General features: G+C 43.6%; 1 protein-coding gene across 3 annotated transcripts in view; it reads left to right on the plus strand.

The window, feature by feature from the left end:
* The first annotated feature begins 522 nt into the window (after positions 1–522).
* RHBDL2 (rhomboid like 2) overlaps positions 523–27,926 on the plus strand; it is a 55,236-nt gene continuing 27,832 nt past the window's right edge. Inside the window, exons 1-2 of one of the 3 annotated variants that reach the window (XR_016387754.1) lie at positions 894–984; positions 22,288–27,717. Coding sequence is in view for 1 of the 3 variants with exons in the window: in XM_089895717.1 (XP_089751843.1) it covers positions 536–984 (449 nt within the window). In the remaining 2 variants the exon portion in view is untranslated. Of the gene's footprint in view, positions 985–11,413; positions 27,718–27,926 lie in introns of those variants that run through there. The other 2 variants (XR_016387753.1, XM_089895717.1) reach the window with 2 other exon arrangements.

Genomic DNA, 27,926 nt, shown 5'->3' on the forward strand with positions numbered 1-27,926 from the left:
TAGCGGCAGGGTGGTACATCCCAACTCCACGGGGACAGAAACTCCTGTGCTTGGGACCCTCCCAGACCTCGCCCTATATATCTCAGGAAGGGAACACGAGAACCTCTGATTTGTAGCTAAATTGGACAGAAGTTGTGGGTGAGCTGGGGACCTACTTCTTGCAATTGGCTTCTGAAGTGGAGGGCAGTCTGAGCCCTTCATCTGTGGGATCTGACACTCTCTTCAGGTAGGTCATGTCAGAACTGAGATAAATTGTAGGACACCCAGCTGCTGTCGCAGAATTGTTTGGTGTGGGGAAAACCCACACATCTGGTGTCAGAAGTGTTGTGTGGTAGTCGTATGTGAGTAACGGAGAAACGCAGGAGGGAAGACTGTTTTTTTTCTCCTTAGTTGCCCTTCCACCATCCATTCTCTCTACCCGGCTCTGCCTTGCTCTGTGTCTTGGGACGCTGACCCCTGTGGATGGCATCAATAAGCTCTCTTGCCCTCCGGCTTCTTGTCGAGTTGAGCCAGTGAGAAGAATTAGGAAATAGGAATGCGGGGAAAAGAAAGAAGCCCTCCTGCTGAGCTCTTTCCCCAGAGAGCTAACAACGCCGGGCAGGAGACCCAGGAGGGTAGGACTTGGAAGAGGATTGGAGTTCAGGGCCTCGGACAACGAGAAAGAGCTAAGGGGCGGTCACAGGCTCTCTGGCTCAGACCCAGGCAGGCGGAGCGAGAGGACTCATTCATCCAGGGCCAGCCCAGGGCTGAGACTGCCGAGCTGGCTGGACCGGCCCAGGCCGTCTCAGGGCTGGGAGGGGATTTCCTCGGGCTCCCTCCCCCGGGGGCTGGGCCGGAGGGAACCTGTGCGGAGGATTTTAATTTGGGGAGGGACCTAGGAGTGCCTGGCAGGGCGGGAACTTCAGGGCAGCTGAGGCAGTCCCTTGTCCTGGAACACGGGGGGAGCAGTCTGTCCTGCCTGGAACGGCCCTTGGCCTCCCCGAGGTAAGCTGCGAGAGCTGGTAGCTGGTGGACCGGGCCCCTCTGTCTGGCGGGTGGGGGGAGAGCCCGAGGCCCAGAGCCAAACGTGGGGTGCTCCCTTGGCAGCCTCCTTCCGCAGTAGCCTTCATGAGTGGCCGCTTGGGATCCTGCTCCTTTCATTTTAAAAGTTGGCAGCACGGGGCTTCCCTGGTGGCGCAGTGGTTGAGAGTCCGCCTGCCGATGCAGGGGACACGGGTTCGTACCTCGGTCTGGGAAGATCCCACATGCCGCGGAGCGGCTGGGCCCTTGAGCCATGGCCGCTGAGCCTGCGCGTCTGGAGCCTGTGCTCCGCAACGGGAGAGGCCACAGCAGTGAGAGGCCCGCGTACCGCAAAAAAAAAAAAAAAGTTGGCAGCAGGTTGGGCCAGCAGTCAGGGGGCTGGCTCTGACTCACCCCCCTCCCCCATGGCCGGAAGACCAGGTAATGCCATTGCCCCTCCCAGCGCTGGTCAATCACTGGCCTTCTTTCTCTGCCTTCATCCCATTCTCAGTGACTTGCCTCCCAGTTTTTTCCTCCCTCCGGCTGAGCCAGATCCTAGCCCTGTGCTGCCCGACCTCTGCCCCAGAAACCACAGCCAGGGGAGACATCTCTGGCTTCTTCGTGCACAGCAAGTCTCCAAGGTTATTTGTTTCCTCCTTTCTGGTACAGGTGTCTGAGCGATTCTGTTCACTCCTTCATCTGTTACTATTCATTTGTTTATTCATCGTTCTTTGAGCAAGTGGCTGGATTCTCTCTGGTGGGTAGGGCTGGAGTTGGGTAGGGTTGGGGTTAGTTTGGGGTGGGACACACAATTTCCGCTCTTCCTGGGAATAAGAAAACTGAAATTTATTTCACAAATGTGTAGTGATCATCTATAATCTGGTGGCCAGCGTGGCAGAGTGGAAACTCATTTTGGAGTCATAGACACACTTGGATTTATATCCCACCTCTTCCTGAGCCTCAGTTTCCGTATCTCTAAATAGTATTGTTATGAAGATGACATGAGACGATACATGTCAAGCACCAAGCCGAGTGCCAGGCACACAGTGGGGCCTCAAGAAACATCTCTACTCTTTCCTTCTTCTTTGGCCCCCTGCCTGCCATGCCCCTCCCTAACTGCCACCTTCTCTATCTTGTAAAGATGTGTCAGACACCCATGGCCTTGAAGGCACTTGGGCAGACCTGGAAACACTGAGCTGGGAGTGAAGGAGGTGGTGAAGGGAGGGGCTGAATAGGGAAAGCACCTCCTGCGGGTTTGAGGTAAGAACACCGACCAGGGCTGGAACCTCTAGTTGGAAGGAAAGGAAGGCTCTCCTGCTGTGTTTCTGAATTTGCATACTCACACTGAGCCAAAGATAGGAACTACCAGTTCCTATAACCAACTCTGCCTGGCCTCAAGTGACAGGCTTTTAAATGCGTAATCTCATTTAATCATAACCCTGTTACATTATTAACAGCCCCATTTTACAGAGGAGGAAATGAAGATACAAACAGACAAAGGGATTTGCCTAAGGTCACATGGCTAATAAGTAGTGCAACCAGAATTCAAATCTGGCTCAGACTCTAGACTCCATGGGCTTTTGTTTAACTCCTTGCTGTCCTTCAAGCTTCTGTGTACCAGAAAGAACAAAAGGGCATCAGCATTCCCCCAGCTTCCTAGACACGGGCTTCTCGCTTCCTCTACATCTCCTGCTCTGGGCTGCTTCATCCAAGTGGGAAAGAGCACACTCCTTCCCTGATTCGTTTATTAATTCACTCATTCATATTTCATTCATTTAGTCAAGTGCTCTGTTAGTCCCAAGAGGGCAGGGGCCATGTCTGTGTTCACAGTTTATAACAAGCACCCTATATGTCCCTGATTGAGAAATGGTCAATGAATCCTTTGTGAGTAAATGAATTCAACAAACATTAATTGATGCATTCTGTGGGCTCCATAATAGGGATTCCAAGATGAAGAATCCCTATTAAGAATCTATCTTCAGGGCTTTCACAGCCTTGTGGAGGAGACAGTGATAATGCAAAGAAGAGAACCGTACCTTAGACAGGAGCAGAGGTTGCTGAGGGGACCAAGAGGGGCATTTAATTTTACCATGTCTGCTTTGTTCGCTACTGCATCCAGTGCCTAGCACCATGGCATGCACATGGTAGATGCTTAATAAGGCTTTGCAGAGGAGGTTTAGGACAGTCTTGAAGAGAACGTTAGGACTTTGCCAGAACAAATTAGAGAGAGAAGATATTCTAGCAGAGGGAGATGCTCCTGAAAAGGCCTAGTGGAGGGTGGGAGCTGGAATTGCAAGGGGCTTAGTGAGGCTGAAACTAGTGGTTACCAGTGGGGAGAGGGGAGGGGGAAGGGCAAGATAGGGGTAGGAGATTGAGAGGTTCAGGCTACTCTGAAAAATAAGCTGCAAGGATATATTGTATAGCACAGGGAATATAGCCAATATTTTATAATAACTTTAAATGGATATAATCTATAAAAATTTTGAATCACTATGTTGTACCCCTGAAACTAACATAATATTGTAAGTCAGCTATAACCTCAATAAAAAATTAATTAATTAAAGGCAACAAGAAAAAAAATGAAGGTGGATTCTCTCATAGACAGAAAATTATTCTGGTTTGACTCACTGGCTTGACAGTGAGGACTGGTTTTGACAATTGGATTGTATGGTAGACATTTTCCATAAACTGAACAGGCTAATTCTGTAGCTCCAAGGCTTGGATGAAGATATATCTAAAGCGTGTCTCTAATAAAGACTATGCCAGAAAATTCTGTCTTGGAACCAATTTTAATTTGTGAGAAATAATTTTAGTTGTTGACTTAAAAATGTATGAGAGTAACATAGCTTGTCCAAAATTCTTATGGGGATTCATGAGCAAAAAACATGAAGACTACACGTGTATGGCATAAATAACATCACCGGCCAGGCACATCATGGTGGGGATCCTGATCAGGTGAGGTGAGTGGCTTGCCTGGAGGTAAGCGGGGGGGGGGGGGTGGGGGGGGTGGGGGGGTGGGGGGAGGGGGGGGTGGGGGTGGGGGGGCAGAAGCGGGGCAAGAACCAGGGTTTTCTGAGTGCGGTAATTGTAGTGCTCTTTCTATGACCCCAAACTTCCTCCTTCCTTCCTTCTTCCCCTTACTTGATGGTTTATTCAGCAGACACTTAGTAAGCACCTTTAGATGGAGTAAAAAAAAGAAACATTTCCTACCTTCCTGGAGCTTACAGACAACAAATAAACAAACCAGATATTTTTAGATAGTGGTAAATACTAGAAGTGAGTTAGCAGGGGGATATGATAGCGAATGTGGGGTGGGCGGAGGCCTGCCACTTCAGAGAGGCCCGAAAAGGAGCTAGTCTTGAGGCAGGAGAGAGCTTGGTGTGTGCCTGAGACAGGAAGACGCCCCGTGGCTGCAGCACAGAGATGTTGCGGGAGTGGTAGAAGGCTACAAAAAAGACAGGAGCTGGGTCACGCAGCATTTATCAGCCATAGTAAGGATCCTGTATTTATCTTGAAGACAATGGGAAACCGCTGAAGGATTTTTTTTTTTTTTTTTCTCGGTACGCGGGCCTCTCACTGTTGCGGCCTCTCCCGTTGCGGAGCACAGGCTCCGGACGCGCAGGCTCAGCGGCCATGGCTCACGGGCCCAGCCGCTCCGCGGCATGTGGGATCTTCCCGGACCGGGGCACGAACCCGTGTCCCCTGAATCGGCAGGCGGACTCTCAACCACTGCGCCACCAGGGAAGCCCCCGCTGAGGGATTTTTAAGCAGAGAGTCGATGTACTCTGATTTATGGTTTGGTTCTGTTTTGGAAGGGGGGCAGGAGCAGAGATGGAGACTAACTGGGAGCCTCTTGCAGGTGAGACCCCTGCAGTCTACTCTGCTGAGGGGTATGAAGATGAACAGTGTTAACGGGAAGGCAGAATGGTCTGGGATGTCAGGTCGTCTTCTAGTTCTCCTGAGGAGTGCTGGTAGCTATCGCTGTATAACAAATCACCATGAAACGTAGTAGCTTCCAACAACAACCATTTGATTTTGTCATGATTCTGTGGGTCTGGAATTTGAGTTCAGCTGAGCAGTTCTGCTGCATGTGGTGTCAGCTGGGGTCATTCCCTTGGTGGCTGAGCTGGGCTGGAAGGTCCAAGAAGGCTTCACTCATAGGTCTGGCACCCTGGTGCTCTTCTATGTGGCCTCTCTCTCCATGTGAGTAGCTTGGGCTTCCTCAAGGCATGGTGGCCTCAGTGTAGGTTGACCTTCTTATATGGTGTCAGGCTTCAAAGAGGGAGTATTCTAAGACGAACAAAAGTGGGACTGCAGATCTCTTAAGGCCTGGCCTTGGGAGGTACCCAGCACTACCTCTGCTGCGCATTATCAGTCAAAACCAGTCACAGGACTGGCCCAGATTCAAAGTGGGGAAACAAACCCACCTTTTAGTGGAGGAATGGCAAGTAATATGCTCCATCTCTAATCTGCCACACTGGGCTTCTGGAAACTGAATAACCACAACTACCCTGATGATGTTGACCCACTTTTAAGCCTAAACCACAGTTTAGTAGTCTCGCCCTCTTACCTGCGGTTTTGCTTTCCCCTGGTTTCACTTACCTGAGGTAACCTTGGTTTGAAAATATTAAATGGAAAATTCCAGAAATGAACAATTCAAAAGTTTTAAATTGTGCATTGTTCTGAATAGCTTGATGAAATCTTGAGCTGTCCTGCTCCATCTGGCCCAGGACGTGAATCATCTCTTTGTCCAGTGTCTCCTGCCTGTTCACCTAGTAGCAGTCTCGGTTATCAGTTGAGGTATCGCAGCGCTTATGCTGAAGTCACCCTTATTTACTTAATAATGGCCCCAAAGCGCAAGAGTAGTAATGCTGACAATTTGGATATGCCACAGAGAAGCCATAAAGTGCTTCCCTTAAGTGAAAAGGTGAAAGTTCTCGACTTAACAAGGAAAGAAAAATGGGGACTTCCTTGGCAGTCCAGTGGTTAGGACTCTGTGCTTCCATTGCAGGGACACGAGTTCGATCCCTGGTAGGGGAGCTAAGGTCCCACAAGCTGCGTGGAGTGGCCAAAAAAGTAAATAAGGAAAGAAAAAAAATCGTATGCTGAGGTTGCTAAGATCTATGGTAAAAATGAATCTTCTGTTTGTGAAGCTGTGAAGAAGGAAAAAGAACTTCGTGCTAGTTTTGCTGTCTCACCTCAAACTGCAAAAGTTATGGCCACAGAGCATGATAAGTGCTTAATTAAGATGGAAAAGGCATTAAATTTGTACAATAAGGTATTTGGAGAGAGACTGCATTCACATAACTTTTATTACAGTATATTGTTTTAATTATTCTATTTTATTATTAGTTATTATTGTTAATGTCTAATTTATAAATTAAACTTTATCATAGGTATGTACCTATAGGAAAAAAAACATTGTATGTCTAGGATTTGGTGCTATCCGCAGTTTCAGGCATCCACTGAGGGTCTTGGAATGTATCTCTGTGGATAAGGGGGGACTACTGTATACTGTATTGGAACAATTTACAGTCTTTATTCCCCACTGGATAGGGAGGGACTGGGGAACAGGAAGTGGTTTTGTTTTTGTTTTTTTCTTTGTGTTTCCAGAGCCTAACATATACAAGGCATTCAGGGTATGTTGTCCAATGAAGTCACACATCACATAAGAATTCATTGGTTATCAAACCATAGTGTATATGAGAATCCCTTGGGAAGCTGTTAAAGAGACAGGCAGATTCCTGGGCAAGACCCCAGCCCAGAATCCAAATCTCTAGGGCAGGGGGTTTGAGTCTTGGCTGCACATTAAAAAATCCCAGTGCCCAGGCCCTAGCTCCAGAGGCCTTAATTCCACTAATTGGGGTGAGCTCAGATATCGACACTGTTTTACAGTCTCCTCAGACAATTCTGATGTGTATCCAGGGTTAAGAACTACTGCCCTAGGATTAGAACCAGCCATCTTCACCTGACTCCTCCAGATGATTCTGAGGTAGATGGTGACCAGCTGTCCTTGGTGTGCCCAGGACTACCCTGATTTTAGCACCCTAAGTCCCACATCCCAAGAAATCCCTAGTCCTGTGCAGATCAGCACAGTTGGTCATTATCAGTGGACCGTTGTAGATGAGGCAGTGAAAGCCTTTATGAAAAATACCTGGAAATATCTAACGAAAGCAATGATTCTGCCTCCTTACTTAAGGCACTGAAATAGTATCATAATGTTATCAAACAGAGGGAACTCCTTGAATTAAGGAGGGTTGTTGCAGAGCACTGCGCTCTGGTGGGCTAGGTCATTAACCTAGTTAAATAGTGTGTCTGTCTTTGGGAATTCTTCCAGACTCTATTCCTTAGTGTACATTAGGCAGCTTTGAAAGCCTGACCACAGTCAATAAGGATGATGTGTTGAGGATAGTATGAGATACAAGATGAAGTTTTTGTCTCTACACCAGTACGTATTATTATTACTATTATTCATATTATAATAGAGTACACAAATATATGTAATATCTTAAATAGCTCTGTGGGGTGGCAGTGGGGTATAGTAGAGCAGATCGGGATCTAGCCTCAGAAGAATGGGATTTTGCTCTGGCTTTGCTATGACTAGGTGTGCACTCATGGGTGCCTCTTTTTGCTTTAGTCGTTCATCTGTAAAATGGGAATAAAAATGGTGTCTTCTTCACAAGGCAGCTGGGAGGCTTCATCAAAATAACATGAGTGGGGGCTTCCCTGGTGGCGCAGTGGTTGGGCGTCCGCCTGCCGATGCAGGGGACGCGGGTTCGTGCCCCGGTCCGGGAGGATCCCACATGCCGTGGAATGGCTAGGCCCGTGAGCCATGGCCGCTGAGCCTGCGCGTCCGGAGCCTGTGCTCCTCAACGAGAGAGGCCACAACAGTGAGAGGCCCGCGTACAGAAAAAAAACAAAAACAAACAAACAAAAAAACATGAGTGGGACTTCCCTGGCGGTCCAGTGGTTAAGACTTCACTTTCCAACGCAGGAGGTACGGGTTCGATCCCTGGTCAGAGAGCTAGGAACCCACATGCCTCGTGGCCAAAAAACCAAAACATAAAACAGAAGCAATATTGTAACAAATTCGATAAAGACTTTAAAAATGGTCCACATCAAAAAGAAAAATCTTAAAAAACAAACAAACAAACAAGTGATGGGAATTCCCTGGCAGTCCAGTGGTTAGGACTCAGCACTTTCACTGCCTTAGGCCCCAGTTCCATCCCTGGTCGGGGAACTAAGGTCCTGCAAGCTGCATGGCATGGCCGAAAATTTAAAAAACAAACAAAAAACAAACCAACCAACAAACAAATCCCCACAAGTGAAAGTGGTTCTGTGGGTTGGGAAGGGGAGGTATAGTGATTGTCTTTGAATGGGAGAGACACAAAAAAGTTATTCCACTGAGAGGCCTTGTACGTGACCAAGGTCCTGGTGCCCCGCCCCACGCAACCGCAGCCACAGCTGTGGGATTCCCTACCTTAGCTGCCCTCACAATTGAGGGCAAGTGTGCTTTGCTTCAGGAAGAAGGAAAACTTTTGGAAAAGGTGGTTTGTGAAGGCATTTTTTTTCTTTTTTTGTTTTAAAATCCTTTGCCTATTTGTTTCAAGTGTATCCTCAGAGATGTAGCAAAAAGAAAACAACCACAACCACAAACCTATAAATTTGAAAAGCTGGTTCTTAATTTCTGGAGCTAAAAAAGCACTTTTTCAGGCTATAACCACAGAACGATTGCTGCAGGCCTCTGGGATGGGGCATAATAATGGTTTGCAGTGTGATGAAGGAGGCTGTTAGTTTCTGTGGCCCCTAGGCCAATGTGGCCTCTCCAATTACCAGGTTGCCTAGCAACACCACCAAAAGTCTCCCCATTAGGCCCAGCTGGGCAGCAATTGGGTATACCCAGCCTAGTCTGTCGCCCAGCCTCCTGGGCACCCTGGCCACATCAAGGCTGGACTTGGCCTCTGCAAGGGCCTCCCTGGTACCGATGAGCGGGTGGCCAGCTGTTTAAAAAAAACACAATTCAGATGTTTGAAACCTACTTGTTTGAATGCAGCTGGGAAATGGCACAAGTGAATGATCGAAAGCCTCTTCTGCCAAAGAGGAGTTGTCCTAAGATTGGTGCCCTTGGCAGCGCTCTCCTGGGTGAGGTGAAGAAGGGAAGGTGAGCCTAACTTAGTCCTCGGGTTCTCAGAGAATCAAATCCTTTTCCTTTCCTGGACGCCTGTCTCCATCTTGATTCCCTGTGGCAGGAATGGGAGTGGTGGGGATTCCCAGCCCTGCCTGCCAGTTCTTTTGTAGCTCCCATCTGGGAACTCTCAGGGTCTAGTCTGGGCCTGTTTGGGGAGCTGGAAGGAGAAGAGGGAGGTTAGGGAAGAGGGAAGGCTGGGATGAAAATAATCAAAATAAATATGCACACTTCTTGAACACTTGTTACCTAGAGATCACAGGGCAGAGCAACACATGGGGTCTTTGGAGTCAGACACCTTCAAAGGCTCCTGTCCTAGCCTTCTCCTCACTAGCTGTATGACCTTGAGCAAGTTACTCTGGAAGCCTGAGTTTCCTTATCCATAAAATGGGGATGTTATTATCCCACCTTACAAGTTTGTTGTAAGCAGCAATGAAGAGAGTGCTCGTAAAGTGTTTAGCATAGAACCTGGCACACAGTAGGTGCTCACTATTATGGCAACTCTTTCATTCGATTCTTACAATAATTCTGTGAGATATTGAGTGAAGTAGTACTCGGGTCTTCACAGTGCCAAGCACAAGGACTGGTGCTCCTCAAAGACAGGTGACAGTCCCTTTTGTAACCCCTACGGCATGGTGGCTCTGCAGGTCTCCTCTGACAACTCAGTGATGGCAGAATGATGATGGCGGGGGTGGGGGGGTGGGGGGGTGGGGGGGCAGGGAGGGCGTGTGCAGAGGAAAAGTGTGAGGGGAAGTACTTTTCAGTTTAAAGTAGCACAAAACTCTTAGTTAAGGTGGTGTATGTGGAATTCCTCTCTCCTTCCCTTCTTCCTTCCAGTATTATTTTAAATAAACTTCATATTTTGTAACAATTTCAGATTGACGTAAAAGTTGCAGAGAGTTTGTTTACCTTTTACTCAGATACTTTTCTGAACACCTGTGCACCAGGAACTTTCTGGGCATGAGGAATACAGCAATAAAACTGTGTCTACCTTCCGAAGATCACAGAGATTGTGAGATGGAGTGGAACTTGGAGAGCCTTGTCTGTGGTTCTCAAAGGTGCTGAGGCCTCCACTTCACTGGTATAAGTGTCAGAAATTTACTAAATCTATTAAATTAGTTTCTTCAGGACTGGGGCCCAGGAATCTGTATAAAAGCAAATGTTGAAAAACAAATGCCTGAGGGGATTCTAAGGCATAGCCAGTGTGGGGAACCGCTGGTCTAGTCCAGAGTGTTCCCTGTGCAGGTGACAGGACTGTGGCTCAGTGCTGGGAAGAGACTTGCTCCAGGTCACACAGCCAGGAAGTGGCAGAGTGAGACTGAAAAACAGATCCCCTAGTTCTGTGCTGTCCTTACACTGTGTCTCCCAGACACAGAACAAGAAATGAGTTTAGCTTGCAACAGGAAGACCCCAGATAGAGTGTAGAAGAGTTCCTTGGCTATTCAGGTGTAGTAGTTATAGGGTCTTGGTTGCAAGGGATTCTGATTCTGATTCTGGCTGATTTTACACCAGTAAATGAATTTTATTGAATGCCCATTGGGTAGTAAAATTTAAAAAATCTATTTCGCTCATCGTACTCACGCTTCTGGCGCCAAATGTGTGGGTTTTCCACACCATGCAATTCTGACACCGGCTACCCCACAGATTAAGGGCTCAGTCCCATAAGACTGCTCCCTACTTCAGATGCCAACTGCAAGCCTGGGCTTCCGGTGCTTCCGACCAAATGGCTATAAACTGGGGGTTTCTGTGACCTCCCCCCCGCTTGTGTTCTATAATTTGCCAGAAGAGCTCACAGAACTCAGGAGAGGGCATTACCTACTATTATCAGTTTAGTATAAAGATTACAACGCAGGAGCAGCCAAATGGAAGAGGTGCATAGGGCAAGGGGAAGGGATGCAAAGCTTCCGCACCCTCTCTGGGTGCAGCACCTTGATCTGTTCTCCAACCTGGAAGCTCCCCAAACCCATTTGTTTAGGATTTTTATGGAGGTTCCATCACATAGGGATGATTGATTAAATTATTGACCACTGGTCATTAAACTCAATCTCGAGCCCTTTTCCCTATCCCACAAGTGGGGACTGAAAGTTCCAACCCTCTAATCACATGGGTGTTTCCTCTGGTAACCAGGTCCCACCCTCTAAGAATCACTTGATTAGCATAAACTCAGGTACAGTTGAAAAAAACTTACTACAAATAACAAAAGATGCTCCTCTCACCCTTATCACTCAGGAAATTCCAGGGGTTTTAGATCAGTGCCTGGAACTGGGGATGAAGACCGAATATGTATTTCTTACATAATATCATGGTAGACTACAAAATCACTGGAAGGAAGCAAAGTTTGGGAAATAAGCAGAAACACGGAGACCAGGCACCTACAAGTACACCAAAATCACAGAGCCAGGTAGGCAAAGACAGCCTCCTCGTCGCTGCTGCATGCTCGTCGCTTCAGCCTGCATCACAGACACAGATGGCATTGGATTCTGGGTGCCACACTGACTCCAATGGCAAGGCTGGATGGACACCAGATACCGCGGCCACCGCTTTAAAGTACACTGCTGTAAGAATCTTCCCCATCCCCAGCTCCAGTCCCCCGAATTCTAAGCAAATGCAGCTGACTGTTCAAGCCTATGTCACATACCTGAGCTCTAGCTGCCTAAGGACCTGGAAAAGTGAGTACTGAGCATTTTTAGCTTTTGTACTGGGAAGTGGTCCCTGCTGCCCACCCAGATTCATGAGATGAGGAATTCGCCGAGAAAACTGACAAATGACCATTACGTGTGTTATCAAAAGAATACAGTGGAAGTGTTATAGAACCAAACCTGGGTTGACTCGCCTACATGCTAAAGTCAATCTACTGATACGAGGTTTTGGTGAAGGAAAGTGCAGTGTTTACTGCAGGGCACCAAGCAAGGAGTCCAGGGCAGCAAGTGCTCAAAACACCTGAATTCCCCGATGAGTTTCAGCAAAGCATTTTTTTTTTGGCAGTACGCGGGCCTCTCACTGTTGCGGCCTCTCCCATTGCGGAGCACAGGCTCCGGATGCGCAGGCTCAGCGGCCACGGCTCACGGGCCCAGCTGCTCCGCGGCACGTGGGATCTTCCCGGACCGGGGCACTAACCCGTGTCCCCTGCATCGGCAGGCGGTCTCTCAACCACTGCGCCACCAGGGAAGCCCAGCAAAGCATTTTTTAAAGGCGAGGTGAGGGAGGCGTGACCCAAGGTATGTGATCAGCTGGTATACAATTCTCTGATGGTGAGGTAACAGGGCGGTATCACAGGAGTTAACATTATCAATCCTTAGGCTCCAGTAGGCCTGGGGACTATGTGGTCACGACCATCAGGTAGTTAACGTCTTCCATTTGGTGGGTGGTTTAGCATCTGCAAAACAGCTCAGGAAATGTGCATCAGATACTATTATCTAGGTACTTCAGAGAGGAGCTAAAGCAGAGGATACGAGGGAGAGGTCTGTCCCGGGAAGGCCCCATAGGGTCCTGCTTGGTTATGGAAGTCATTGACTTAAAAATTTCTGGCTATAATTTATAACAATTTTGGGAGACACTATGTGGTATTGAAACTGCTAGGTGGCATTTCAGGGGGCTCTGAGGACCTCCAATCCTTTATGTGTCAGTGCATTAAGAATTCAGCGAGAGGCAAAGTGATAGATAAGAAGTGATTTATTAGAATAGGACGCTTGTGATGCTTACAATCGGGCAGGTGAGAAGGTGCCGGAAGATCTTAGTGAGCTACAGTTTTATAATCAAAGGAAAAGTGGGGAGGGGGAAAAGACCACCTTCCTCATTTTTGAGTAGACGTCACACTTCCATCACCAGCTCCTCCTCCATGTTGGGGCGGGGAGTTTTCTTGTCCCTACGTGGTCAAGCCAGGACTGTCATGGCACTATGGAAAAATTATTTCAGGTCTCAGTACAATGAGGCTCTTTCACTTTGACATGTCACCTTTCCATAAATTATTGTTTTTTTTATGTGTGCAGAGAGCACGTCCTAAGGGTCGTTAACTTACTGAGCTCACTGGACAGGATGTGGGTCTCATGCCACCATTGTGTTATTGTTTTGGGGCATGTCTCATGCTTCTGTAGCATGATTTCGCTGCTAAGCAAGCCTGCTTGGTTTTATGGTTACGCAAACCTGCTTTCTTGAGTGATCATTAACTTACAAGGGTCTCCCATAATTTTTTCTTTACTTACAATCCTCTGGTGGAAATAACTCTTTATCTACTTTGTCCCTTTACTCTGTCCGTATCAGTATATAGTGAATGAGGGCACCTAAAAGGTCTTTGGAAAAATCCCTTGCCAATGTCGAGTCTCCTGGGTAAATCTTTTTTCTTGGCCACACCACGTGGCATGCAGGATCTTAGTTCCCCCACCAGGGACCGAACCCACGCCCCCTGCGGTGGAAGAGCAGAGTCTTAACCACTGGACCGCCGGGGGAGCCCTAAATCTTCTCATGGAAATCTCTTCTTCTACAGGCACATGATTGTTCTGGATAAATGAGCACAACCTGCTCTTTCCCATCCTTGGCCAGCACACTGGCTACGTGACTCGTAACACGAGCAATGCTTATACCAGGTAGGGCCAGGAAGTAGGAAAGTTCTTTCCACTTTTCCTCTTCTTAAGAATAATTGGTAACTTGAAGGGAAGGTCTTTGGTTCTTGAACATCTCCATTTTTAACCAGAAGGCTATGAGTCTTTTCTACTCTTCCAACATTCTTTTTGACAGTCCACTCCCAGTTGTTCCCTAAGGGTAAGATGAGAACATTTCACAGCAGGGCCACCCACTTTTGATCTGAATGTGTGTGTGTGTATTTCAACAAAGAGTTGGCAGCCACTTGCTGCAGATAAGAGGTAGGAGGTGAGGCGTAATATCAAGTCAACATTAAAGAAAGCTCAAGAAACCTGCATGATCTTTGCTTAATGAGTAAGAAAGCACAGTCAGTGTAGGAAACAATTTCACTCAATGAGTAACACTGTGATGAGAGTGACCAAGGAAATAATTTGATAGCTGTGGATGTTTTTATATCTCTGTGAGACTGTAATGTGTTGTAATCATTGCTGGCTTGTTTTGAGGCTCTTGTGCTGTCAGACTGAGCCTCTGAAAATTTTGGTAATCTAGAAAATTCAGATATTCTATCCCAACTATGACCTATAGAACCCATGGAGTATACAGGCCACACCTACACAATTAATGACATGATCTTAGATTAGACTTGCTTTGTGAGGCCCTAGGGAGGGACACCTTGGACCCAGGAGCAGAAGGGCTGGTGAGCAGATTTCAGCACAGTGTAAGGATGAACTACCTAAGAAGTAGAACTATCAGAAAATACAACAAGCCAATTAAAGTACATTCAGGTTCTTTGTAATTTTTCACTACTCTGAATAGTTCTGCACTGGACATCTTTGAAAGATAGCCTTGAGTACTCGCTCAAGTACATTTGTAGCATAGATTTCTAGGAGTAGAAAGGTTCTGTTGAAAGGTATATGCGTTTCACATTTTATAGATACTGCCCAATTGCCTTGTGAAAAGGCTGCATCAATTTATACCTCATAAACTGCACCCATTTCCACACAGCCTTGTAAGCATGAATCAGTCTTTTTCATTGTTGCCAATCTGGTCAGTAATGTTTCCAATGTGGTGAATTGTGCTCAGAAACTCAGGTGTGGATGCAGAAGATAGACAGGAATGGCAGGGACGGGGAATGTCAGACTAGAAGCAGCACCTGTGAGCATCAAGCACAAGATGCTGGAGATGAGATGAACCAGAGAGGGGCCTCTGTCCTCAAGGAACAGGCACCCAGACAGGTACAGAAGTCAGAGTGTGACAGTGTCTGACCGAGAAGAGAGGTCAAAACAAAATGCCACCATCACTACCAACATGCTCCTCTGTTTCTGGAATCTACAGTAGGTAGGTCTAGATGTCAGATCCCTTTACTGCACGTGCCAAGGAAGAAAGCCGACACACAGTGAGTCTTAGCTAAACTGAATGGGTCAGATACCTTTGCAGCACAGGAAACATATTTCACTAAAATACCTAAAATGATGGGCTTGAAGTCGTAACATTTCTGGAAATTTTGAAATCTGGAAAAAAGAAAAATTGCGGGGAAATGTAATCCTTTTTTCTCTAGCTCCTTTTATAGATATAAAGTTGTGTTATTCACAATGTGGAACTTTCCTCATGAAATGATCATGTATGATATTTAAATTTACAATAGGGCTTATTAACACAATGTTAATCACTCCTAATTGAACTTATTTTTTAAAATGCCTTAATATTTGTGTTTAAGAGCTGCTGATCTTAAATCCATACTCGTTTTGCCATTTATGAGACATGAAAGAAACTATAAATAATCATCAATATGCAACAAAAATTAATAAAATCGTTATCTCTACAGACTTAATGTCTGACCCTGGGAAGCTGGGTGAGTGGGAGGTAAGAAGCCTTTATTTTCAGCAAAGTTACTGGGGAAAAATAAATAAAAGGGGAATTCTCTTCTTCCCTAAATTTATTAGATATAACCTATTGTAATGTGGGACCTTGCCTAATGGAATACATTTGAAAATGAATTGTGACCTGATTCCTAGTAACTTGCAGCGTGAAAATAGACCCCAGACTCAGCCCCTTCCCTTCCATCTGTCCATCCATCCACACACCCACTCATCCATCCATCCATAGCCAGTAATAACTAACAATTATGGAGTGTTTACTATGTGCCAGAAACTGTTCTAAGTGCTTTAAATGCATTGTCTCAAATAATTTCCCCCATAATGCTATGAGGTAAGTGCTGTCATGATCCCGACTTTAAAATGGGATCTGAAGATTTTCCAATAAATTAAACATAGAATTACCATATGACCCAGCGATTCCACTCTTAGGTATATACTCAAAAGAATTGAAAACAGGTATTCAAATAAAACCTTGTATGGGAATGTTCATAGCAGCTCTATTCACAGTAGCCAAAAGGTGGAAACGATCCAAATGCCCTTCAACAGATGAATGGATAAACAATATGGTTTTGTTAGTATATCTATCTATACAATGCAATATTATTCAGCCATAAAAAGGAATGATGTACTGATACATGCTACAACACAGATGAACCTTGAAGACTTTTCTAAGTAAAAGAAGCCAGACTCAAAAGGCCACATATTTTATGATTCCATTTATATGAAATATCTAAAATAGGTAAATCCATAGAGACAGAAAGTAAATTAGTGGGTGCCAGCGGCTGGAGGGAGGGGGCAATGGGGAGTGACTGCTTAATGGGTATGGGGGTTTTGTCTGGGGCGATGAAAAAGTTCTGGAACTACATAGTCGTGATGGTTGCACAACACTGCAAATGTATTTAACGTTACCGGATTGTACACTTTTAAATGGTTAATTTTATGTTTATTTTATCACAATTCTTAAAAAATGTAATTTGAGGCTCAGAGAATTTAAGTGACTTACTTAAGGTTACTTTACAGCGGATAGGTTGTAGAGCTGTGGTTTAATCCCAGTCATCCGGCTCTATGGCTCATGACTTTAAAAAAAAATTCCAGTGAAAAACTTTATTTTGGGCCATTTAGGAAGTTCAGATACACTGGACTGAGCTGAAAATATCAGTAGCATTGGATACCGTTGATTAAGCCCATGCTGGTGACAAACAGTATGTTCTATCTAGTCTTCACAGTGACCTTGAAAAGTTAATATTATCGTTTAGTTTGTGTGTGTGGTAAAATATACGTGACATAAAATTTACCCCTTTTTACCGTTTTTAAGTGTAAAATTCATGGCATTCACTGCATTTACACTGTTACCCATCTCCAGAACTTTTTCGTCTTCCCAAACTGAAACTCTGTATAGTACCGATGAAACATATAAATCCCCATTCCCCCTGTCCCCCCCCCCCCATTCTATGGCTCATAGTCCCAGGTCCAGGGCTATTGTCTGGAGTTGCACATAAAAATAAGACATGACCACTTTCCAGGTCTGTCTAGCCTGTGTACCTGCCCTCTAGTGACCTTGACACTGTGTCTTTCTCCACCACGTTAGAGAAGTCCAGTTGCAGGACGACAGAGTCGTTGAAGTGTGCAGAGGATCCTCTGTGACCTGTGGCTGGGGAGCGGGAGAAGGAAGCCAGGGGATGGAATATGGTTGGGATGAAAGGCAGGGATGAAGGGATTGCAACAGGAAGCTCTGTTAGGAAGGGTGAAGATGAGAATTGGGAAGATACTGCTTGTCTTCTTTCTTCCCGGATTGTTCGGAGGAGTACGTGAGAATTTGCATGAGGATGTGCTTTGAAGAGACTGGGGTGCTCTGCACGCTTCCTTAGGACTCACATCATGACTGAAGTGGACTTGTTTTAAGGGCATAACTCAGCAGAGCAGTTTCAGTGGGGGATGCAGAGGATAAGATGTTTAGTGGATACAAACTCCTCTTTCAAGACACTAGGCCACAAGGGGAGGGAGGAAATAGTACAGTGCTTGAGACTTCAGGGTCCAGCAAAGGTCTCATAGATATGACTTTGTTTTTATTATATCTTATTTCTTTTAAGTTTAAGGTGTACAGCATAATGATTTGACTTACATACATCACGAAATGATCACCACAGTAGGTTTAGTGAACATCTGTCATCTCATATAGACACAACATTAAAGAAATAGAAACAACTATTTTTCCTTGTGATGAGAACTCTTGGGATTTACCATCTTAACAACTTTCATTTGTAATGTACAGCAGTGTTCATTATCTTTATCATGTTGTACATTACATCCCTAGTACTGTTATCTTATAACTAGGAGTTTGTACCCTTTGACTACCTTCATCTAATTCCCCCTCCCACCCACCCCTTTGGTAGCCACAAATCTGATCTCTTTTTGTATGAGTTTGTTTTCGAAGCATAATTGACCTACAACACTGTTAGTTCCTGGTGTACAACACAGGGATTCGTTATTTCTGTACATTTCAAAATGATCACCATGAAAAGTCTAGTTGTCATCTGTCACCATACAAAGCTATTACATAATTATTGACTGTATTCCCCACACTGTACATTTCATATCTGTGACATTTATTTTGAAACTGAAAGTTTGTACCTCTTAATCTCCCACCTTTTTCTCACCTCCTCCCACCACCATCCCTCTGGCAACCACCTGTTTGTTCTCTGTATCTATGACTCTGTTTCTGTTTGGTTGTGTTTGTTCATTTGTTTTGTTTTTTATTTTCCTTTTTAATTTTTATTTATTTATTTATTTATTTAGCTTGTGCTGGGTCTTAGTTGCGGCATGAGGGATCTTTAGTTGCGGCATGTGGACTCTTAGCTGTGGCATGCATGTGGGATCCAGTTCCCCAACCAGGGATTGAACCTGGGTCTGCTGCACTGGGAGCTTGGAGTCTTACCCACTGGACCACCAGGGAAGTCCCTGTTTTGATTTTTAGATTACACATATAAGTGAAATCATACAGTATTTGTCTTTCTCTGTCTGATTCATTTCTTTTAGCATAATACCCTCTAGGTCCATCCATGTTGCTGCAAATGGCAAGATTTCATTCTTTTTCATGGCTGAGAAATATTCCTGTGTGTGTGTGTATGCACACACACACACCACATCTTCTTTATCCACTCATCTATTGATGGGCACTTAGGTTGCTTCCATATCTTGGCTGTTGTATATGATGCTGCAATGAACATAGGGGGGCATATATCTGTTCTAGTGTTTTCGTTCTCTTTGGATAAATGCCCAGAAGTGGAATTGCTGGTTCATATGGTAGTTCTATTTTTAATTTTTTGAGGAACCTCCATACTGTTTTCCATAGTGGCTGCACCAATTTACATTTCTACCAGCAGTGCATGAGGGTTCTCTTCTCCACATTCTGGCCAACACTTGTTATGTTGACTTTTTGATAACAGCCATTCTGAAAGGTGTGAAGTGATTCGCAATTGTAGTTTTCTTGGTGGGGGGGTGGGCCCGCACCTCACTGCTTGTGGGATCTTAGTTCCCATACCAGGGCTTGAACCCTCAGCCACGTCAGTGAAAGTGTGGAGTCCTAACCACTGGACTGCCAGGAAATGTCCCTCATTGTGGTTTTGATTGCCTTTCCCTGATGGTTAGTGGTGTTGAGCATCTTTTCATATGCCTGTTGACCATCTGTATGTCTTCTTTGGAAAAATGTCTATTCAGGTCCTGTGGCCGTTTTTCTTTTCTTTTTTTTGAATTTTATTTTATTGATTTTTTTATACAGCAGGTTCTTATTAGTCATCCATTTTATACATATTAGTGTATATACGTAAATCCCAGTCTCCCAATTCATCCCACCACCACCACCCCCAGCCCTGCTTTACCCCCTTGGTGTCCATACGTTTGTTCTCTACATCTGTGTCTCTATTTCTGCCCTGCAAAGCGGTTCATCTGTACCATTTTTCTAGGTTCCATGTATATGCGTTAATATACGATATTTGTTTTTCTCATACAGAGTGAAGTAAGAGTGACTTACTTCACTCTGTATGACAGTCTCTAGATCCATCCACGTCTCTACAAATGACCCAATTTCGTTCCTTTTTATGGCTGAGTAATATTCCATTGCATATACTTACCACATCTTCTTTATCCATTCATCTGTTGATGGGCATTTAGGTTGCTTCCATGACCTGGCTATTGTAAATAGTGCTGAAATGAACATTGGGGTGCATGTGTCTTTTTGAATTATGGTTTTATCTGGGTATATGCCCAGTAGTGGGATTGCTGGGTCATATGGTAATTCTGTTTTTAGTTTTTTAAGGAACCTCCATACTGTTCTCCATAGTGGCTGTATCAATTTACATTCCCACCAACAGTGCAAGAGGGTTCCGTTTTCTCCACACCCTCTCCATCATTTGTTGTTTGTAGATTTTCTTATGATGCCCATTCTAACTGGTGTGAGATGATACCTCATCATGGTTTTGATTTGTATTTCTCTAATGATTAGTGATGTTGAGCATCTTTTCATGTGTTTGTTGGCCATCTGTATGTCTTCTTTGGAGAAATGTCTATTTAGGTCTTCTGCCCATTTTTAGATTGGGTTTTTGTTTTGTAATATTGAGCTGCATGAGCTGTTTATATATTTTGGAGATTAATCCTTTGTCTGTTGATTTGTTTGCAAATATTTTCTCCCATTCTGAGGGTTGTCTTTTCAGCTTTTGTATGGTTTCCTTTGCTGTGCAAAAGCTTTTAATTTTTATTAGGTCCCATTTGTTTATATTTCCATTTCTCTAGGAGGTGGATAAAAAAGGATCTTGCTGTGATTTATGTCATAGAGTGTTCTTCCTATGTTTTCCTCTAAGAGTTTTATAGTGTCCGGTCTTACATTTAGGTCTCTAATCCATTTTGAGTTTATTTTTGTATATGGTGTTAGGTAGTGTTCTAATTTCATTCTTTTACATGTAGCTGTCCAGTTTTCCCAGTACCACTTATTGAAGAGATTGTCTTTTCTCCATTGTATATCCTTGCCTCCTTTGTCACAGATTAGTTGATCATAGGTGCGTGGGTTTATCTCTGGGCTTTCTATCCTGTTCCATTGATCTATATTTCTGTTTTTGTGCCAGTACCACATTATCTTGACTACTGTAGCTTTGTAGTATAGTCTGAAGTCAGGGAGTCTGATTCTTCCAGCTCCATTTTTTTCCCTCAAGACTGCTTTGGCTATTCGGGGTCTTTTGTGTCTCCATACAAATTTTAAGATTTTTTGTTCTAGTTCTGTAAAAAATGCCATTGGTAATTTGATAGAGATTGCATTGAATCTGTAGATTTCTTTGGGTAGTATAGTCATTTTCACAATATTGATTCTTCTAATCCAAGAACATGGTATATCTCTCCATCTGTTTGTATCATCTTTAATTTCTTTCATCGGTGTCTTATAGTTTTCTACATACAGGTCTTTTGTCTCCCTAGGTAGGTTTATTCCTAGGTATTTTATTCTTTTTGTTGCAATGGTAAATGGGAGTGTTTCCTTAATTTCTCTTTCAAATTTTTCATCATTAGTGTATCAGAATGCAAGAGATTTCTTTGCATTAATTTTGTATCCTGCTACTTTACCAAATTCATTGATTAGCTCTAGTAGTTTTCTGGTAGCATCTTTAGGATTCTCTATGTATAGTATCATGTCATCTGCAAACAGTGACAGTTTTACTTCTTTTCCAATTTGGATTCCTTTTATTTCTTTTTCTTCTCTGATTTCCGTGGCTAGGACTTCCAAAACTATGTTGAATAATAGTGGTGAGAGTGGACATCCTTGTCTTGTTCCTGATCTTAGAGGAAATGCTTTCCATTTTTCACCATTGAGAATGATGTTTGCTGTGGGTTTGTCGTATACGGCCTTTCTTATGTTGAGATAGGTTCCCTCTATTTCTACTTTCTGGAGAATTTTTATCATAAATGGGTGTTGACTTTTGTCAAAAGTTTTTCTGCATCTATTGAGATGATCATATGGTTTTTCTTCTTCAATTTGTTAATATGGTGTATCACACTGTTTGATTTGTGTATATTGAAGAATCCTTGCATCCCTGGGATAAATCCCACTTGATCATGGTGTATGATCCTTTTAATGTGTTGTTGGATTCTGTTTGCTAGTATTTGTTGAGGATTTTTGCATCTATATTCATGAGTGATATTGGTCTGTAATTTTCTTTTTTTGTAGTATCTTTGTCTGCTTTTGGTATCAGGGTGATGGTGGCCTCATAGAATGAGTTTGGGAGTGTTCCTTCCTCTGCAATTTTTTGGAAGAGTTTGAGAAGGATGGTGTTAGCTCTTCTCTAAATGTTTGATAGAATTTGCCTGTGAAGCCATCTTGTCTTGGACTTTTGTTTGTTGGAAGATTTTTTCCATCACAGCTTCAATTTCATTACTTGTGATTGGTCTGTTCATATTTTCTGTTGCTTTCTGGTTCAGTCTTGGAAGGTTATACTTTCTAAGAATTTGTCCATTTCTTCCAGGTTGTCCATTTTATTGGCATAGAGTTGCTTGTAGTAGTCTCTTAGGATGCTTTGTATTTCTGCGGTGTCTGTTGTAACTTCTCCGTTTTCATTTCTAATTTTATTTTTATTTTATTTTAATTTTTATTTATTTATTTATTTGCAGTACACAGGCCTCTCACCGCTGTGGCCCCTCCCGCCGCAGAGCACAGGCTCCGGACACGCAGGCCCAGCGGCCATGGCTCACGGGCCCAGCTGCTCCGCGGCACGCGGGATCCTCCCGGACCGGGGCACGAGCCCACGTCCCCCCAATCGGCAGGCAGACTCCCAACCACTGCGCCACCAGGGAAGCCTTCTAATTTTATTGATTTGAGTCCGCTCCCTCCTTTTCTTGATGAGTTTGGCTAATGGTTTTTCAATTTTGTTTATCTTCTCAAAGAAAAAGCTTTTAGTTTTATTGATCTTTGTTATTGTTTTCTTTGTTTTTATTTCATTTCTTTCTGCTCTGATCTTTATGATTTCTTTCCTTCTGCTAAATTTGGGTTTTGTTTGTTCTTCTTTCTCTAGTTCCTTTAGGTGTAAGGTTACATTGTTTATTTGAGATTTTTCTTGTTTCTTGAGGTAGGCTTGTATTGCTGTAAACTTCCCTCTTAGAACTGCTTATGCTGCATCCCATAGGTTTTGGATCATCATGTTTTCATTGTCATTTGTCTCTAGGTATTTTTGATTTCCTCTTTGATTTCTTCAGTGATCTCTTGGTTATTTAGTAATGTATTGTTTAGCCTCCACGTGTTTGTGTTTTTTATGTTTTTTCCCCTGTAATTGATTTCTAATCTCATAGTGTTGAGGTCAGAAAAGATGCTTGATATGATTTCAATTTTCCTAAATTTACTGAGGCTCGATTTTTGACCCAGGATGTGATCTATCCTGGAGAATGTTCCATGTGCACTTGAGAAGAAAGTGTAATCTGCTGTTTTTGGATGGAATGTCTTACAAATATCAATTAAATCTATCTGGTCTATTGTGTCATTTAAAGCTTGTGTTTCCTTATTAATTTTCTGTTTGGATGATCTGTCCACTGGTGTAAGTGAGGTGTTAAAGTCCCCCACTATTATTGTGTTACTGTCAATTTCCTCTTTTATAGCTGTTAGCAGTTGCCTTATGTATTGAGGTGCTCCTATGTTGGATGCTTATATATTTATAACTGTTATATCTTCTTCTTGGATTGGTCCCTTGATCATTATGTAGTGTCCTTCCTTGTCTCTTGTAACATTCTTTATTTTAAAGTCCATTTTATCTGACATGAATATTGCTACTCCAGCTTTCTTTTGATTTCCATTTGCATGGAATATCTTTTTCCATCCCCTCATTTTCAGTTTGTATGTGTCCCTAGGTCTGAAGTGGGTCTCTTGTAGGCAGCATATATATGGGTCTTGTTTTTGTATCCATTTAGTGGGCCTGTGTCTTTTGGTTGGTGCATTTAATCCATTCACGTTTAAGGTAATTGTCGATATGTATGTTCCTATTACCATTTTCTTAATTGTTTTGGGTTTGTTTTTGTAGGTCCTTTTCTTCTCTTGTGTTTCCCACTTAGAGAAGTTCCTGTAGCATTTGTTGTAGAGCTGGTTTGGTGGTGCTGAATTCTCTTAGCTTTTGCTTGTCTGTAAAGCTTTTGATTTCTCCATCGGATCTGAATGAGATCCTTGCTGGGTAGAGTAATCTTGGTTGTAGATTCTTCCCTTTCATCACTTTAAGTATATCATGCCACTCCCTTCAGGCTTGTAGAGTTTCTGCTGAGAAATCAGCTGTTAACCTTATGGGAGTTCCCTTGTATGTTATTTGTCATTTTTCCCTTGCTGCTTTCAATAAGTTTTCTTTGTCTTTAATTTTTGCCAGTTTGATTACTATGTGTCGGCATGTTTCTCCTTAGGTTTATCCTGTATGAGACTCTCTGCACTTCCTGGACTTGGGTGGCTATTTCCTTTCCCATTTTAGGGAAGTTTTTGACTATAATCTCTTCAAATATTTTCTTGGTCCTTTCTCTCTCTTTTCTCCTTCTGGGACCCCTATAATGCAAATGTTGTTTAGTTTAATGTTGTCCCAGAGGTCTTTTAGGCTGTCTTCATTTCTTTTCAGTCTTTTTTCTTTATTCTGCTCCACAGCAGTGAATTCCACCATTCTGTCTTCCAGGTCACTTATCTGTTCTTCTGCCTCAGTTATTCTGCTATTGATTCCGTCTAGTGTATTTTTCATTTCAGTTATTGTATTGTTCATCTCTGTTTGTTTGATCTTTAATTGTTCTAGGTGTTTGTTCTTTAATTCTTCTAGGTCTTTGTTAAACATTTCTTGCATCTTCTCGATCTTTGCCTCCATTCTTTTTCTGAGGTCCTGGATCATCTTCACTATCATTATTCTGAATTCTTTTTCTGGAAGGTTGCCTATCTCCACTTCATTTAGTTGTTTTTCTGGGGTTTTATCTTGTTCCTTCATCTGGTACATAGTCCTCTGCCTTTTCATCTTGTCTATCTTTCTGTGAATGTGGTTTTTGTTCCACAGGCTGCAGGATTGTCCTTCTTCTTGCTTCTGCTGTCTGCCCTCTGGTGGTTGAGGCTATCTAAGAGGCTTGTGAAAGCTTCCTGATGGGAGGGACTGATGGTGGGTATAGCTGGGTGTTACTCTGGTGGGCCGAACTCAGTAAAACTTTAATCTGCTTGTCTGCTGATGGGTGGGGCAGGGTTCCCTCCCTGTTGGTTGTTTGGCCTGAGGCAACCCAGCACTGGATCGTACCAGGCTCTTTGGTTGGGCTAATGGAGGACTCTGGGAGGGCTCACGCCAAGGAGTACTTCCCGGAACTTCTGCTGCCAGTGTCCTTGTCCTCATGGTGAGACACAGCCACCCGTGCCTCTGCAGGGACCCTCCAACACTAGCAGGTAGGTCTGGTTCAGTCTCCTATGGGGTCACTGCTCCTTCCCCTGGGTCCTGATGTGCACACTACTTTGTGTGTGCCCTCCAAGAGTGGAATCTCTGTTCCCCCCCATCCTGTGAAAGTCCTGTAATCAAATCCTGCCAGCCTTCAAAGTCTGATTCTGTAGGAATTCCTCCTCCTGTTGCTGGACCCCCAGGTTGGGAAGCCTGATGTGGGGCTCAGAACCTTCACTCCATTGGATGGACTTCTGTGGTATAAGTGTTCTCCAGTTTGTGAGTCACCCACCCAGCAGTTATGGGATTTGATTTTATTGTGATTGCGCCCCTCCTACCATCTCATTGTGGCCTCTCCTTTGTCTTTGGATGTGGGGTATCTTTTTTGGTGAGTTCCAGTGTCTTCCTGTCAATGATTGTTCAGCAGTCAGTTTTGATTCCCGTGCTCTTGCAAGAGGGAGTGAGAGCATGTCCTTCTACTCTGCCATCTTGAACCAGTCTCTCCCTATGGCCGTTTTTCAATCGGCTTGTTTGTTTTCTTGATGTTGAATTGTATGAGTTCTTCGTATATTTTGGATAGCAACCCCTTGTCGGATATATCATTTGAAAACATCTTTTTCCATTCAGTAGGTGGCCTTTTCCTTTGTTGATAGTTTTCTTTGCTGTGGAAAAGCTTTTTAGTTCGATGTAGTCTCGTTTGTTTATTTTTGCTTTTGTTTACCTTGCTTGGGGAGACATATCCAAAAAAATATTGCGAAGACTGATATTAAGTAACAGGCTGCCTGCGTTTTCTTCTAGAAGTTTTATGGTTTCAGGTCTTACATTTTAGTCTTTAGTCCATTTTGAGTTTATTTTTGTATGTGGTGTGAGGACATCTTTTCCCCATTGTATATTCTTGCCTCCTTTGTTGTAGATTAATTGCCTGTATAAGTATGAGTTCATTTCTGGGCTCTCTATTCAGTTCCATTGCTCTATGTGTCTGTTTCTGTGCCGGTACCATATTGTTTTGATTAATGTGGCTTTTTATATAGTTTGAAATCAGAGAGTGTGATACCTCCTGTTTTGTTTTTCTTTTTTAGGATTGTTTTGGCTGGATTACTTGTGAAACTAATAAAGCATAATCTTCAGACTTCTACTTGCATGGGCTCCTTCTAAAGCAGTGTATGTACATTTATAATTTTTTTATTTTTTAATTTTAATTTTATATTATTTTTTCCAAAGAACCCCCCCTCCCTAATTGTTTAAGCTTCAGGGTACACAAAATCTGTACCTACTCCTGCATAGAGGGCAAAAATCTAGTGAAATCCTATCATGCAGATATAATCATGGTTAATTCTCCAGATGTTTTCCTGTGTAACAATATATTACTTTTTACAAAAATTGGATTGTACTCTATGTAGTATCTGGCAACATTATTTTTTTCCCTTAATATATTTGAGCCTCCCCCACCCCTTTTTTTGACCTGAAAACATTTGATTGAAAGATTTAAATAGTTCAACCAGAAGTGAAATATAACAGAACTAAACCAAAAGGAGAAGGACAGTACAGCTAGCACCATGACACAGGGAGAGGAAAGAGTATGGAGAGCAGGCCTCACTGTTATAGACATGCTGCCTCAGTAACCTATGTATCTGCTTGGTATCACCTAGCACAGCTGTAACTGTACAATTATTTGTGTAATTTTTATTGACCTCAGCCTCCTGCATGACATTTTATACACTTTGGGATAGGGATGGTGGCCTGATACAGAGTAGGTGTTCAACAGGTATCTGTTGAATAAATCCTTGAGTGTTTGGATATTGAGGATTGAGTTCAAGGGAATACTGGATGTGGAAATTAGTAGGAACTCAGCCAAGAGTGTCAGATGTCAGAGAATTGTTGGGAAGATGTGTTTTAGCGAGGGTGTTAATGTTGTATCTGGAGAACCAGTAAGGAAGGGTCTACTTAACTCCCAAGTGCTACAGAATGGGCAAGGTGGCATTTTAGAAAGGACACTGATAATTTAGAAGGAGAAGATGTGGGTTTAAATCATTTTTGAGGGGGGAATGGGAAGCGAAATTTTTAACCTATAATGGGGCCCCTAGCATAGTACCTGATATATAGTCAATGCTCAGTAAATCATTTTTGATTCTGAATCAGAAAATAGAGATCTGTGTTTGGCCTGGGAGCAGAAGCAAGATGAAACTAAGAAGGGAAAGGAGATTATTTACTTAAGCTGGACAAAACTGAGTTCAGTTATGCAGTGAGCGTGGTTTGGGCTCTGAGATACTTCACCTCGTGGCAAAGCTACTTCTTATAGTAGTGGTTGCTTTGAGAGTCAGTGGCAGAGGGGAAGGAATTGGTATATGAGGTAGAGTTGCCATCCCAAATTTCCAGTCCATCCTTTGGATGGTGTCAATAGGTGAATCCATAAATGACTTCTGGGGAGTCCTCTCCCTCAACTGGGGAGACTCTAGTACTTTTTCACCATTACACACTGGTGACGAGGGTATGGATATTATGTATATTTGGGCACCAGATCTTCAGCTGCCTTCTATTAACACACAGAAAAGGCATTGGAAACCAATGGTTGTGCCAGAGAGCCCAGGAAAGAGCCATGGCCCAAACACTATAGGGTCATCTGTTTTTCCCTGACATTCATGTCCCTTTCAGGTGGAGGGTGGACCCAGGATAATGGCTGCTGCTCATAATTTGGAAATGGAAGAGGATGTGAATCTGAATAGGGATAGAGAGATGAAAGAAATGCTGGAAGAGGAGAAAATGAGAGAGGACAGGGCAGGTAAAGATCCCTTCAGGCTTAAAAAGGTCCACAGGATTGTCTCAAAATGGATGCTTCCTGAACCAGTGCGAAGAACATACCTGGAAAGAGCTAACTGCCTCCCACCC

Source organism: Delphinapterus leucas, chromosome 1 (assembly GCF_059928025.1).
Source record: "Delphinapterus leucas isolate spDelLeu-1000000601 "Yukka" chromosome 1, BTC_Dleu_Yukka2, whole genome shotgun sequence".
NCBI classification, from domain to species: Eukaryota; Metazoa; Chordata; class Mammalia; order Artiodactyla; family Monodontidae; genus Delphinapterus; species Delphinapterus leucas.